General features: G+C 48.7%; 1 protein-coding gene across 1 annotated transcript in view; it reads right to left on the reverse strand.

The window, feature by feature from the left end:
* Nucleotides 1-876: 876 nt before the first annotated feature.
* ATXN10 (ataxin 10) overlaps nt 877-15,631 on the reverse strand; it is a 158,397-nt gene continuing 143,642 nt past the window's right edge. The window contains exons 11-12 of the mRNA XM_007453909.1: nt 1,677-1,864; nt 877-1,196 (exon numbers count right to left, since the gene is read on the reverse strand). Of these exons, the coding sequence (XP_007453971.1) occupies nt 1,194-1,196; nt 1,677-1,864 (191 nt within the window). The 3' untranslated portion in view covers nt 877-1,193. The remainder of the gene's footprint in view (nt 1,197-1,676; nt 1,865-15,631) is intronic.

Here is a 15,631-nt window from a genome sequence, read left to right on the forward strand (position 1 = left end):
TTCTGTAGAACTTCTGGTTGGGTCTTTGCTGTTTTCATTTTGGAAGGTTCAACAGGAACTGTGCAAAATCTCACAAGATATTTTAGTTTTTAATAACATGGCTGCTCAAGAAGATAACATGTTTTAAGCGTCTGCAACAGGACCTCCCATGAGAGTTTTTGTGGATTGTATTAATGATCTGGGTGGTTACAAAGATTTTAGTGCTCACTTAATCCAGTTCTACCTCTGAGGGTGTATATATACAGAGAGAGATACAGACAGACAGACAGACACAGGTCAATTAACCTCCCACCTCTTCAAAGCTACTCTTGCAACTCCAGTGAAGCCCTGGCCAAAACTGAGTGGTGTGCCTTTCTAAGACTGGTGCTTTTTAAACTGAGGAAGACACGGATGAGTGTTTAATACTGTGGCCCGGCACACAGAGACGACCATGAACTAACTACTCCTTCCCACTTACAGCCTTAACAGTGGGTAAGATGCAGACACTGGCTGGTAAACATCACGGGTCTGGAGAAGCCCAAGTCTAGGGTGATCTGGAAAGGGAAGAGTTAATGGCCCCCACATCCCCTCACCCGCTCACTCCCGCCCCATTCCAAAGGGACAGGGCTCAGTGACAACACAGCCCAGGACCTAAAGTGACGAGGGACAGCCCTCTGTTCTTCAGCATCTCTCGAATTAATTAACTGGAAACGAGTCTTGTCAATGTTTTGGAAAGGCCGAAGGGGTGAAAAGAGATTGCTAGAATTAATCACAGTGAGAAATTACATCAACTGCCTGCCAGAGCCCAGAAAACCCCACGGGAAGAGACAATGAAGGGAAGGAGGCCGACTTGCCGAGGAGGAGCAAGCGGACCCGAGCAAACTTCCAAGTCTTTGCCAAGGAAGGGACATGCGCTCAACAAGAGGGATTTATCTGCGGCCACAGTAAGTACAATGTATCACTTAAACGCACACTGTATCCACGGGGACAAAAGCAAACCAGACAATTACATTTTTAAAGCAAAGAAACCACAGAATACTCATGTACTTTCACTTTTAAGCTTATACACATTTAACTCTATTGTCTAAAAGATTCACGGGTTCTTGAATTTGTACTTAATAAATCTTCAAACACTCGCAAATTCACATACTGCGGAAGATGAAAACTCCATGAAACAGATTCCAAAAATTCAGAGTTTTGGATGGAGAGTTCATTCACTAAGAAGAAAAAAGAAACAAAACTGCAGCTGTAACAGAGCTATTTACAAGAACAGTCAAATGAAAGAAAATACAGAGAATTTTGGTCAACGATAGAAGTAACGGAAAGAAACCTGAAACAACTCATTCAATATCATGCAAGGAGTTTTCTGTTCTTTTCATTGCTGAACATTAGCTATCTTTTAAAGAAAGTCTAATTACTGCCAAAAACTTTTAGACCACGTGAAAATTTCGATACCATTTTCTATTTTTCCCCTATAACGAGTTTGAAATTTCAACTCTCTTAAGAAAATGGCAGCATAAAGCCTGAGTGAAAAATTACTTGCAATTAAATTTAGGGCTTTCTTTGCCATCTTAGAAGGCAAAATTACTCCCATCCAGGTTCTTATAGAGGAACTGTGTCCCGCCCAAGGTGATGGGGAAGCGGGGACCACTTTCTACAGCGGTAAAGGGAATTACCACTCCTTCTGGCATACTTACCAGCTGAGGTGTGTCACTAGTAGACTTCAGGATCAACTTGTCACCCCTCTTCTCAACTTCAAAACCCACTTTTTTAAGTAGGGACGCGTCTACCAGGCCCTGCTCCTCCATCTTTGCAATCAAATCTTGGTTTTGGCTATTGTCCTCCGTGAGGTTTCGGATGGCGTACACCACCCACTGGGTTAGAACTGGAACCAGAGTGAAGGAATCTGCCAATGCACTTTCCTGCTTTAGAACTTCCCACGAGCATTACTGGAAAAGCAGGAGAGGAGCAAGCAGCCCTAAAAACGCAGAATCAACACATTTTTCTTGAGGATGTGCTATGAATACGCGTGCAAAGCGAGAAATAATTAAAAAGGTATAAGACATGCATATACGCATGTATGTCCGATGTGTGTGTGTGTGTGTGTGTGTGTGTGTGTGTGTGTGTGTGTGTGTGTGGTGTGTGTGAGAGATGTCCAGCAACCGGCCCACAGAGATACTGAACTGAATGAACGAACGAGGAAGCAAAGGCTTAGAGCAGTCACATCTGAGGTATGTGAACACAAGCCTGTGTGTAGGACTGCACATGCGCGTGCGCGCGCACACACATACGTTGGATGATTATGTTACTGAGTCAGCAGGCAAGGAATAAGAGCGTTACAGGATGAGGCATGAAGATGCCAGGCTGGAATCAGACAAGAAAACCACCTTGTTTAAAGTAAGCCCAGTTACAGATAAGAATTGTTTGCTGGGAGTCACCATGGAATTTCCCTCATTCCATATTTTAAAGATGAAGGAAGACTCTGAAGGATTTACTGTTCAGTCTGAATCCTTGTGCCCTTGAGAAAGCATCTCATCCTTGTGCCTTACTGTGCCCTGGCCCTAATTTTAAATGTTGTGCGCAGCGTCTTTCACAGCAGACGGAAGACACCTTACGAAGAATATAGAATCACTGCATTGTTTTCTGAAGTCTTTGATTTAGTTACCAAGAGCTGCGTAAACCTCACAAAGGCATTAAGTTGCGGCTAGATGTCCTTCTCTAAAGGCTGTATAAAAACTGCTGTAGTCTTGGATCCAGGGACACACAGAGATACCAAGAACAGTGGGCCCGGCACCCTCTGTTGGTTCGGAAGAAACAAAGTGCCAAGCGTGGAACAGACACTTTTTCCAATGAAAAGAGGCCCCCCTGCCCAAGATCAGATGGAAGGTAGCAGGAAAAAAAGCCCTTTCTCCTTATTACCAGACGTTTCCCATGCAGGCATTTCTGATGCCAGAACCGGGGCTCTGTGCCCCCAAAAGGTATGAGAGGCGGGTCCTTCAGCTGGAGAGTCGGCACTCCTGATCCCGTCGCGCGTCCCAGCACGGCGGTGAGGCTGGGGCCGAGACGCTTCTGGCTCCTCGTCTGGACACAGGAAGCCACAGAGAAAGGCCGCCATATGCACAAAGAAAGTGTATCAAACTGTTTCCCTAGTGCAATAACCTCAAAGGAAACTAAAAAGTGAGCCTGAGACTAAAGTTAGGCAAATGAAACACAGGAAATGCACCAGTTTCGTGTTCAGGAAGCATTCTGTGGTTGCTCCCTGTCAGTCCCTCCAACACAGCCCACACTGGCCCGCAGTCCGGATCACACTGGGACCTCACACAGGAACCAGCTGCCGGCCGGCCCGCCTCCCCAGCTCCTCCAGGACGGGCCACGGGGCTGCATGAGGAAGAGGACCAGCAAACGCTGTGGAGTAAATGACCCCACTGGTCTTAAGAGGCTTATCATCAAAACCACTCGGAGGTATAAATGGCTAACCTATTCCAAAGGGCAAAGAATGGAAACTGCCGGCGCCCAGCTGATGTGATTCTACAGTTAGCCGCCCCCTTCGGTGGGGAAAGTGTTCTCATCTCGCCATTACCTGTCATCCTCTCATGACAAAGCCCAGGTCCTTTAGAAGACTGTACTCCTTTCCCGGAGATGAATCCACACAAATACTCACAACACATAAAACCTAAATCTGGGCTTCCCTGGTGGCGCAGTGGTTGAGAGTCCGCCTGCCGATGCAGGGGACGTGGGTTCGTGCCCCGGTCCGGGAGGATCCCACATGCCGTGGAGCGGCTGGGCCCGTGAGCCATGGCCGCTGAGCCTGCGCGTCTGGAGCCTGTGCTCCGCAACGGGAGAGGCCACAGCAGTGAGAGGCCCGCGTACCGAAAACAACAACAACAACAACAAAAAACCCCTAAATCTGCGTTTCTCCTTCTTTGCCACATCACCAACCCCCCACTTTGTGACAGGATAGAGAATAAAAAAAATGATCCTGGGCGACAGAAACTTCCAACACATCAGTAAATTTCTCAACAATGAATCATTCGCTACAATTGATTTCTCATGCAGGACGACATCATCATTACTCAAATCCATTTCCTCACTTGTTGTAGGAAAAGGGGGAGGCAGTGATCATGAGAACCGACTGGGGAAGCGAACATCTGAGGGTAAATTTAGGCAAGAAAGCACGTAAGCCTAGAGAATTCTAGTTCATAGGGTATAATAACTCTCTAACGCCAAACGACAGATGCAAAACGCTGCTTCCTGAAGCTTCCTAACCAGGAAGCTTAAATATAATTGAAAGAAAAGGGAAATTCCCAGAAATGCATCACAAGCACCTCAAAACTGGAGGGTTGATTGGCTCTGTGATCGAGGAATGTGATGCCAGCCTTGTCACTGCCAGTTGCCAATGCTGTGTCTCTGGGGGAAGGAACCACCACCCAGAGCTCGAACTGTCAAATGGTTTCAGTTACAGGGCAAATAAGACCCCTGCAGAGGGTCCCCGCATCCCTGTGCCAGGTGCCCTTCACACCCCAGCCTCCGTCAACATCACCTCGCCAGGCCCCACCTGTCTGTCCACACACGAGGCCCTGCTCCGGGACACGCCTCCCCTCACCTGCCCCTTCCCCACAGGGCGCACAGCCGAGCTCACGCTCCTGGAAGCCCACCCTCTCTGTCCCAGCTCCCCCTTGTCACCAGCATAAGCTAGGCGTGCCTGCTCTGCATTTCCAAAACGCTCTCCCCCCACCCCCCACCCTTTTTTTTTTTGGAACTAGCTCTCATCCCATTGCACTTACTTATCTGCTTAGGTGTCCGTGAGCTTCTCAAGGCCAGGAGCCACACAGAATCCACCTCTAGATCCCCAGCACACAGCTCGGTCCTGACACAGAGTGGATTCTCAATGTGCTTGTTGATGTCATGTGAGCTATGATTATGTTTATATCTCTGTCCGCCTGAACACCCTGTGAACTCCTCATAAGCAAGTCTGATGTCTTATTTACCTTTCTGTCCTCTGTTCCAAGAACGGTGCTGGGAAATGTTTGCCTGATGTCCAAGTGAGCAAACGCTATTTCCCACTCACCGTGTGTGTGTGCGCGCACACAGGAAGGCATCGTGGCACTGTAGTGACCCACACAGGCTGTGCTTTTCCTTCTGCAGCAGTTCTTGGTGTGGTTTCCTGACTCAGGGCTTTGCAGGGTTGAGAGACTAGATGAAAGTAAATGCAACCTGGGCAAGGAAGCTGGACCGTGCAAATAAGAGGTCCATGACAACAAAACACAGGAGAATTCCCATGTGGACAGATGCAAGGGTGGATTTCAATCATGTTCATCTGCGGGGGTAACTAGCACATTTTGTGGAAGTCCCATAACGGTGTTCTAAGAAGTGCTTAGTATCTCATTTCTGTAAAAAACTTACACGATCCCCGTTTTATATGCAGGAAAAAAGGAGCTCGGAAGAGGATGAGATTAATGACGATTTTCCTGACGGACAGACCTGCCGGGCCGCACGGCTTCAGGAACGGACGTGACCGTCACCAGTCTCCCAAGGGTCGGGCTCCTGGTACAGCCGCCATATCAACAACCCAGCGGAAGCAGCACTGGAGCCCAAGGCAGCAAAGGCAATTTAGTCTTCTTCCAAAACCGGTATTCCAAGGGCAAAAGGACGCTAAGTGGAGGGCATGGGGGGGTCGGGGGGAGGAAGGCCATACGGCCACGGTGGGGTCAGTGCCCTTCCAGAACCTCGAATATCAGAGGTAACACACGAACAACAGTGCAACCCCCAACACTTTCACTTAAATGCATATAGTTCATATTCTTTGTAAGTGAAACTGATCTTATTTCCTCTTTATCTTATTTCCTCCACGCTCTTCTTGGGCAGATTCGCAAGGTGTGCGCTACACCTCTGCCCTAAGCAAGCACAGCATTTTGGGGTTTGTACTGTCCGCCTACAAATTAAATACCACACAAAGGTCCTCTAATTTGTCCCTATTTCCAGTGGGAACATTTTGGCACTACTGTCTAGGATCTCTTTAATTAATAATAATTAAAAAACCAAATTTTAATAGTCGTTGCTTTCGTAGCGTTTGCGTCGAAAAGAGAAGCACGGAAAGCCGCCCCACCCCGCTCCCCGCCGGGAGCTGGGTCTGATGCCCAAGCCCGGCTTATAAATATGCACGCACACCTCCCCTCGTTAGCACAGGAAAGGCCGAGCCTCGAGGGTCACAGGGAGATGAAAGCGTGCCCCGGTTAATATTCACATCACCCTCTTGTTCCCTCTCTACGGAGACAGAAAGCAAGCAAGAGTGGGGGAGAAAATTAAACGTCTTCTAGAGCCTCTAATCCTTACTTAACACTCGAAGTGCTTTATTGTCTGCCTGGCTTTAGAAAGACAGCTTCTAACGTTTCCATGGCGACCCCAAATAGAAGGCGTGAGCCTGTTTGTTACAAAACTGCCTTCAAAGAACCCTGCGATCAGCACTAGGATGAGGACTCGACAGTCCAGCCAGCTCTTCATCAGGACACGTGGTGCCTTGAAGGAGCCACAGAGACGAGTGTGGGACTGAGCACCTGGAAACCACAGGGCCTGGTGAGTCCAAGCGAGAAGTGGTCCCTGCCCCACCCCCCGCCGAGCACTCGTGTTGGCGGCAGCGGTGCATGGGGATTCGGGAGGACGCGGGCTCCACGCTGAGCCCTGCAGCCTTGTACCAGGTAGGTGAGGAGACAGGGCAGGGCAGAAGGATGTAGGCTGGGGGACTAACCGAGACAGAAAAAGAGTCCACAACCAGCAGATGTATGTGCCCAATTCACTTTTAAAGTCAAGTTAGGTGAGTTAAAACATTAAACCTGGAACCGTCTGATGAGAAAGACGCCACCTAACTTTCAGTTATTGAAATCAGTGCTACTTAAAGTCCTGCAGGTGCCCGGGACGCAGGCCCCGCTATGACAGGGACTCTGCTCTGGTCACTGCTGTGTCTAGAAGGCTGCTGAGAACAGGGGGTGGTAAATTATGGCCCATGTTTTTGCATGGCTGCAAGTTAAAAGTAGGTTTCATATTTTTAAATGGTTGGGGAAAAAAATCAAAAGAATACCAATCTGTGACACACAAAAATTATTTGCAGTTCAAACTTCAGTATCCATAATAAAGTTTTACTGGCACACAGCCATGTTCATTCATTTATGAATTGTTTACGGCTGCTTTCACGCTGCAATGGCTGAGCTGGCGAGTTGTGATGGAGATAGTATGGCTAGCAAAGCCCAAACTACTGACTAAATGTAGCCCTTTACAGAAAAGGCTTGCAAAACTCTGGCCTAGAACATGGAAGGAACCAATAAATATTTGTTGAATGAAAAAATAAGCTTTTAAAGGAACTGGTACTGGACAACTTCAACTATTTAAATTAAAACATTTAAATGATAAAAGATTTTACTAACTTTTCAGGATATATATGTGTGCACGGACAAAACTATATGTGTAATATCTATCAATGGTGTTTTACATATTAATATACCTGTAGATGTGTAATATATATATATCTATATTTAATATAAAATGTATAATATACATATAACAAATATGTCTACTATACATAATACCTACATTTAATTTTGCTTCCAGGATACTTTTAAAAATTATTTTTAGACAACAAACCCATTTATGGCAAGGAATTTATGTACTGGCAAACCTTCCAAAGCATACTACTTAGTAGGCCACAGAACACACGTCAGAAACCTTTGATGAAGTTGGTCTGAGAACAGGACGCCCCATACCAGGCAAGAGTATGTCATTGGGCTTCCGCAAAACCATGTCCTCTTCTGCCACATCATGACAAGACCTCCCTCAAGGTGAGGATGCTTAATAAACAGCTTCCACATCTAAACTAGTATCTTCTCAATTAGACTATGGGAAAACGGCATAATTTTTCAGACTCTGCAAAGTAGTCGGTTCGGTTTTAAAATGTTCTGAAAATGCTTTACGTTGCTGAACGCCAAACACTTCAAAATATGGCAATTTCTGTCAGCCGAAGGAAAAAAGGGGCACGGAACGTGACACCGACAGGATGACTTCTCCTCCTGCTGAGATAACCAGCTCTGCTTCCCTCCCAGCCACGCGAGTCGGAGAGACTGTGCACCTCGGGGGCCGCGCTCCCGGTGGGCGCAGGTCTCCGACCCCGACCCCGTCTGCAGGCGTCCTGACCCACCTCTGCCCTGCTCTTCAAGTATTCACTTTCTGAGGAGAGAAGGAAAAAAAAAAAAAAGGCATTTCCCAAACGGTTGCCCAGGGAACCCCAGGCTCCAATGAGGCTCCAGCTGCTGCAGGAGGAGCCTGTCCAAACACGCCAAAGGGGGCACCTGAGTGGGGCGAGGCGGGGGCAGAGGAGGGAGGGCAACTTACCTATGACACGGGGCACAGACAAGAGAGGGTCCTCGCGGAGGAAATAAACCTGAAAAACACCGTTAGTGTTCCTGTACGAAGTCCCACCCACTTCTGCAGAGGTGACTCTACCTCCAAATGTTAAGAAAACTTCACTGCGCAGTGAAGTGCATCCCAGCTCTGCCTCCATCTGCAACGATTCTCTCAACTTCCACGTAAGTCACTCAGTTAAACTACGCACTCTTCTCACTCAGAAAACTAAAGTGCAAGTCTTCATCGTGCAGCCTGTGCACCCGGCCTCCTCTCACGGTGCTGGAAACCAGTGTGTGTTCAGTAACCACCACAAACCACCCTTTGGGCTCCCTCTTCCTTCTCCAAATTGTTGGTCTATCTGATGTCTAATTTCCCTCTGCATTTTTGCATTTTAATACAAGGGCACATCTGTGGTTCAAGTGTTTCAGTGCCATGCCGATGCGGACTGTTCTAGGTTTCGTAGTGTATCCTAACAGCATGTATAAATCAATGTATGTGTATGCTCTCATTTGCCAATTAACGGCTAATCGTTAATACTGAACACGGTAAAATAAACCCCAACTAACAGAAGAGGATGGGGGAACAAATAATTGCCAGATTTGTAAACTGTAGGTCACAGTCTGGAGAACATAAAATAATACTCATGTTTAGTATGTCCTACAAGAAGGAGGAGAGAGTTTCAGTCTTTATCGAGGGAAAAAGTCATCTCAGAAACACCACTGCTTTGAAAGCCGAGGCTGCCTTTCGGCCTCTTCAATCTCTAGGGAACTAGAACATCAAAGAAGTGGTACAAAGGCCCAATACAACACTGCTGAATTTTGACAGAAATATCCTAACATACAAGGGTCCAGAGAAATGTTGTCTCTGTGCATAACCTGTTTCTTAATGATTCTGGAACAAAGGCTCCATTCACTGTCCTCAGTATGCACGACTTGCTTTCCGTCAACCCAACGTCTAAAGGGAGAGATGAGCTGGTCCCAGCTCGAAGGCCCCTCTCGGGAGCCTGAGCCGTCCTCCCATCTCGCCAGGCCCGTCAGCGTCATCACGTGGGTGAAGAACCGCCGAACCACGGTCCCCAGCCTGGCCCCTGGCCGAGATGAGCCCTCTGCCCTTCACAGATCCCAGAGGGCTAAAGCGCAGGCACCCAAGGTTGGCTGCTGTCACCCCGCCCAGCGAGCCTGTCAGTGTGGCGGTGAAGTCACGGGAAGATGATACCCGCTCGGGGCCGCAGTCACCACGTGCTCCCCACTCCAAAGCGCCTGTGGCCAAGCGAGGGCTGGGCTTGCAGGTACCTCACATCCACAGGGTTTTGTGGTAAAGGATCCTACGGCACCGAAACTAATTTTGTCCATTGCGCATTCTGGAGTCATCTTACTCACCACCTCAAAGCCGGGCGTGGTAAGAGGCAGTCGGTCTGGCGTCTGCCACACAACAGGTCTCAGATCAGAACCAACCAAGGCCACTTCTAACTTAAACCACAGGGCCTGGGGCCACCAAGCGGTTCCATGTGTATTTGGGGCAGGGCTCTAATGTCACTTCTGAGACTCCACAGGAGCCACTGCGTGTAATGTGTTCAGCAGAGCCTGGCACATGCCGGGCATGTAGCAGAGGCTCACGACACGGAGCAGGGCCTGTCCCATGGGGGGTCCCCCTCCCCCCTCTCCTGGCCCCCGCACACTATACTGCCACCGTGTCATCCTGAGCCCTTCTATGGAACGTGTGCTCACCTGTGTGCAGGGACTCTGGGCTGGGCCGCTGCAGATCCTGGCACACACAGGAGGAGGGACGTTTTAAACACCTCTGGATGAATGCTCCCTGGTGCCTGGCCTCCGTCCTCTAACAAGGGCAGGCACCCCAGTTCTCCCGTCAGATATGAGCTGTACGTGAGGCATCAATGACACATGCACACAGACCCCACCCCGCGCTACACAACCTCAGCTGTTGGGCTGCAGGGGAGACCTCCTCAGGGAGAGGCTTTCTGGACACAGTAAACTTCTCAAGAAAAGCTACTGCCCCAGAGTCTCAACTCACATCCAGGGGTACTGCCGGCAGTAAGCTGCACTTTGGAGATGGCACAGAAGGGTGTGATGTAACCTGAGATCACTGGGCTCTGACGACCGAGAAGCTTATGAAGAGAAGCCAGTGAGAGCCCAGAAGAGACAGAGCCCACTCAAGGCCCTGGCAGCCAGGTAGGAGGGTATTTCTATAGTGCTCTGTGCTCTTTGGAATAAAGGAATTGCTGGCTTGAATGAATTTCTACCTTCCATGTAAGCAAAGCTTTGCCAGAGGAATTAAGTGTCTCTCATGTAAGCCAAGACTGCCAGTTTATCTGTATAAAATAATAACAGTAATAATAATAAAAGTAATGGCAGCAGCGGGTGTTATCACCTGCAGAGTGTACAACATGTGTCAGGGGCTGTTACAAGCACTCACAGAAAGTATTCAACCTTCACAAACACACCACCTGCGGGAGGTGTTAAAAACCCATTCTACTGATGAGAAAACTCAGACAGAGGAGGCTGAGGTCCTGTCCGAGGTCACACACCTGAAGTGGGCGGGCCTGGCTTGGATGCAGGCTCCAGCACCCACCCCACTGCTCCTAAGCCCTCCTCAGGGGCCACAGCCGATGGGAGGACACGTGGGGGAGGCCCAGTGCGGTCCTTCCTCCGGCCAGTCTGACCGCAGAGCTTCTGAGCTCTGCCCACACATCAGCGAAGGAGCGGCAGGTTTTATAACACTTGAAATAGAGCCCCTTTCTCTTCAAAGAAATCTCGAAAGATAAGATAAGCTCTCAGATACCAGTCAGAGTGACTACCTCTGCAAAACGCCTTTGGAAGTAACAATAAACAGCTCAAAATGAAATTAAAATTTCGAGTAGAGAACGTTAAGTCACCCCATCCAAATTATGGAAGATAATTGTTGGTCTAGTACTAATGACATTTGACATTAATAAAGCATAGCCAAGGGTCAAAAATAGTTCTAAGACACAAAGGCTTAAATGAAGAACACAAACAGTGTGGCGCTTCTGGAGGACTTTGGACTCGACAACACCCAGCAGGTACCAAAGCGTCAGCATACTGCATGTGCCTAAGCATCTGTTAGCACTGTCCTTGGTCCAAATGTCATTAGTCTCCGGGGGTGATGAACTCTATGGGTCACCCAGGCCATGCTGGTGGCCTCTCCACCCCTCCTCCCCTCCCAGCAGCTCCCAGAGTCCCCAGTCAAGAGGGGGTGGGGGCTTCCCTGGTGGCGCAGTGGTTGGGAGTCCGCCTGCCGATGCAGGGGACACGGGTTCGTGCCCCGGTCCGGGAGGATCCCACGTGCCGCGGAGCGGCTGGGCCCGTGAGCCATGGCCGCTGAGCCTGCGCGTCCGGAGCCTGTGCTCCGCAACGGGAGAGGCCACAAGAGTGAGAGGCCCGCGTACCGCAAAAAAAAAAAAAAAAAAAAAGAAAACATAAATATAGGAATAAAAAAAAACTCGAACATCTTCATGACACAGGAAATCCAAATGGTCAATAAACCAAATGATCAACAAAAAATCAAAATGTACTTATTACTAATTAGAGTATTTAAAATAACATCACAAGGACATATTATACTCATCAGAATGGCAAAAATTTTTAAGTGACCGCATCAAGTGTGGATAAGGTAAAGGAAAGGGAGCTCATATACTGCTGATGGGAGTAAAAACTGGTACGATCAAGACGCAGAGATACGCAAGACACAGAGATTCCATTCCTTAAGAAACCTCATGCTCACGTGCCAGCATACATGCATGTACGAAAAAGTTCATAGCAGCATTAACTGTGATAGCCCCAAAGTGGAAATGAGCCACATGTCTGCCAACTGAATGAATGAATAAACGTTAATATCTTCTTGCAATGGAATACTATACGGTAAACTACATGCAACCGTTTCCTTGAATCTCACAACCATGCTTTTGAGTGACAAATGACAAAACAATGCAAGCCGTGATTCCATTTATATGAATTTCAAAGACGGCCAACCCAAAGCACACTGTGTAGGCCGCGTGCACAGGAGCTAACCAGAGGAGGGCAGGGATGCCTGATAAGGAGCTCGGATGGGGAGGGGCTCAGCGAAGTCTGGCAGTGTTTTTCGCCTTGACCTAGGTGTTGGTTACACACGGCTGCTTTACAATTATTTGCAAACAACACACATAGGCTCTTCCCACTTTTCGGTGCGCACGCTGTATTTCAATTTAAAAAAATCAGGATGATGACTGACCTTGAAGCTTGGGTTGATTTGCCAAATGCCAATTCACACGTTCCCTCAGCCTGACAGCCCTAAGAAACACTGCCCGTAACGCTCCGAACTGAGGCTTCCACTGTCTCAGTGATTCACAAGTGTTGCCCAGGATGTGCAGCCCATTCGCAGCCCGGGTGTCTGGCGGATTTTGTGCATCGGAAACTTTCGTTGTCATTTTCTTCTTGAAAACCCATTAGGATTCCCTGGTGCTTCCTAATTGCACCCAGAGGAAACACGTGAACAAGAGCTGTGCCAGTTTCTGAAGGTGCTTTAGGACAGAAAGACAGCAGAGTAGCTTTGATTCTGACATACTTTGGCTCCTCTCAAAAACTGGGAACATGTTTTGACTTTTGAGAGGTTTTTCCTAGACTTAACCAGAAAGTGCAGATCTCTCTGTGCATGTGACACTGTCTTCGTTCTGTGAGCTTCTATGAGAATGTGAAAATGAGGCCATTAACTAAAAATGAAGACAAGAACCTCTTGTAAGAGCTGGCTCATCACAGCCACGTGAAAACTCTCCAGCACGGGGTGGGGTCTGTGTCGTAAACTGCAATCCACCTCTCGGTTTTGCTCTGGCCTGGCTTTTGTCCAGCAGTGAGGCTTTTGCACAGCACGGGGCCTGTTTTCCGCTGCACTCAGTTAACCCCGAAGGAGAGGTCTGTCCGTTGCCCACACGGCCTTTCCTGGCAGCTCAGAGGCCAGCTGCTGGCGTGGGGAGGGGGCCGGCCAGGGCTCACAGGCCACACGGCCATGCCCCGCTCTGGCGGCCCCAGGGCCCAAGGCACCTTGTCTCTACCTTAGAGGAGACGTCCAGACCTGAGGACGGTAAGAATGGAAAAGGCGAGTATGTCTGAAAGTTAGCTTTATTTTTATATGTTCTGAGTTTGCGACCGTTATCCAAACGAAGGGGGGTAATGTGGATCCACAGAACCATGAGGACAAGAAAAGCCAGAGCACCCGGAGGCCTCCCTGACCCTGTCACGCCCATGAGGCCTTCAGCTCCAGGCAGAAAGCAGGCCCCCGCCCTTCCTTCGAGCTGCTCAGATCCACGAACAAATGTGGGAAAGCTGCCACCAGGGCTGGCACTGGGACAGAGCCAGCCCGGCCGCGCTTCCCCATCACAGCCCACGAGCAGGGGTGCCAGCCTCCTGCCCCGGCGGCTCCAGGGCCCGGCCCTCGGCACTCTTGTCTGTATCCAATGAGGGCCAACCTCATCCCTTCATGGGCTCACTCGCCCACTAAGGGCTTTTTTTTTTAACCTTCCGGTTCTAGACAAATAAGTGGTACAGAGAATCCAACGCTTCCTGCTAAGAATGATGATCACAAAACAGACAGCCAGCCAGTTACTATTTAATGGTGCGTGAAGTGGCTGTGGCCCACCGATGTTTTGACCAGGCCCTTCTCTGTCACCGCTACATTTGACTAAGGTCATTTCAGGCAAAAATGCTGACAATAGTCAGGGTACCTAGAACATGTTTCTCTGTGCCAAACTTCAGCAACCCGACCTCTCAAGTGTCTTGCAAAATATGGATTCTGTGTGGCAGTATTATGTAAGTACAGTGACTGAAAAAAAATTATTACCATCCTAAACACATGCAAAGTCACTGCTCATTTTAATAAAGAACGCAAATGTAAAAAGAAAAACTGGCAATTAATTAACTTTGTCAGAAAATATATACATCTAAATAACAACGGCAACACTTTTAAAGCACAAACCATGTGCCCGGAACTGCTCTGGGCACGCTGTGTGCAGGCAGTCATCCTTCTGTTCTAAATTCAGTGGCTCTTCTGAAGGTAGATCTTCACCCTCGGGGACCACCCTGAGTATGACAGCCGGAGGAGCCTACCTCAACTACGACAGGCCCAGTGAGACAGCCTGGTAATGCCATTTGGGGAAAGAGCTGAGGTATGACTACCAAGCACTGAAACTTCGGATGTCCTTGTGCTGGTAAACTGTGTGCTGAATGTAATTTCAAAAGGCGTCCGGCACATTCTTTGCAGAGACAGCCTCCCTGGAATCTGAGCTCAGCCCCACGGGAGGCAGTGTCTGAAGGCAACTGTCATGCAGGTGAATTTTAGGCTGATATTTCAGACTTACTACTTTATGGTCTAATCTACACGTCAGATATACAACTTCTGAAATACAGAGTCAAGACTTATAAAAGTTCTTTTAAACTATACTTTATACTGTAGAGAGACTGGGGAGGTGTGCAGGACGATTATGATGCAAACACAGTGTTAGAGAAAAGAATTTTGAAAAACAAGTACTTGGTACGCCCAGACAACGGAATATTCTTCAGCACTAAAGAAAGAAATGAGCCAGCAAGCCATGACAAGACATGGAGGAGGCTTACGTGCACTTTACCAAGTGAAAGAAGCCAATCTGAAGGCTACGTGCTGTATGATTCCAACTCTGTGACAGTCTGGAAAAGGCAGAAGTATGGAGACAGGACAAGATCAGTGGCTGCCGGGGTCGGGGGGGAACGCAGAGGTGGAGCGCAGAGGAGTTTTAGGACAGCGAAAATACTCTGTGAGATACTACAATGATGGATACGTGTCATTACGTATTTGTCCAAACCCACAGAATGTACAACATCCAGAGTGGACCCTTAAACTACGGACTCTGGGTAATAATGATGTGTCAACAAAGGTTCAACTTCTGTCAAAAAAAAAAAAGTGCCCCTCTGCTGGGGGTTACTGATGAGGGAGGCTCTGCATGTGTGAGGGCTGTGGGAAAATGGGAAGTCCCCGTACTGTCCTCCCAACTTTGTTGAAAGCCTAAAACTGCTCTTAAAAAATAAAGTCTAGGGACTTCCCTGGTGGCGCAGTGGTTGAGAGTCCGCCTGCCGATGCAAGGGACACGGGTTCACGCCCCGGTCCGGGAAGATCCCACGTGCCGCGGAGCGGCTGGGCCCGTGAGCCATGGCCGCTGAGCCTGCGCGTCCGGAGCCTGTGCTCCGCAGCGGGAGAGGCCACAACAGTGAGAAGCCCGCAT

The sequence above is a fragment of the Lipotes vexillifer genome, unplaced genomic scaffold (genome assembly GCF_000442215.2).
Source record: "Lipotes vexillifer unplaced genomic scaffold, Lipotes_vexillifer_v1.1 scaffold382, whole genome shotgun sequence".
Lineage (NCBI taxonomy): Eukaryota > Metazoa > Chordata > Mammalia > Artiodactyla > Lipotidae > Lipotes > Lipotes vexillifer.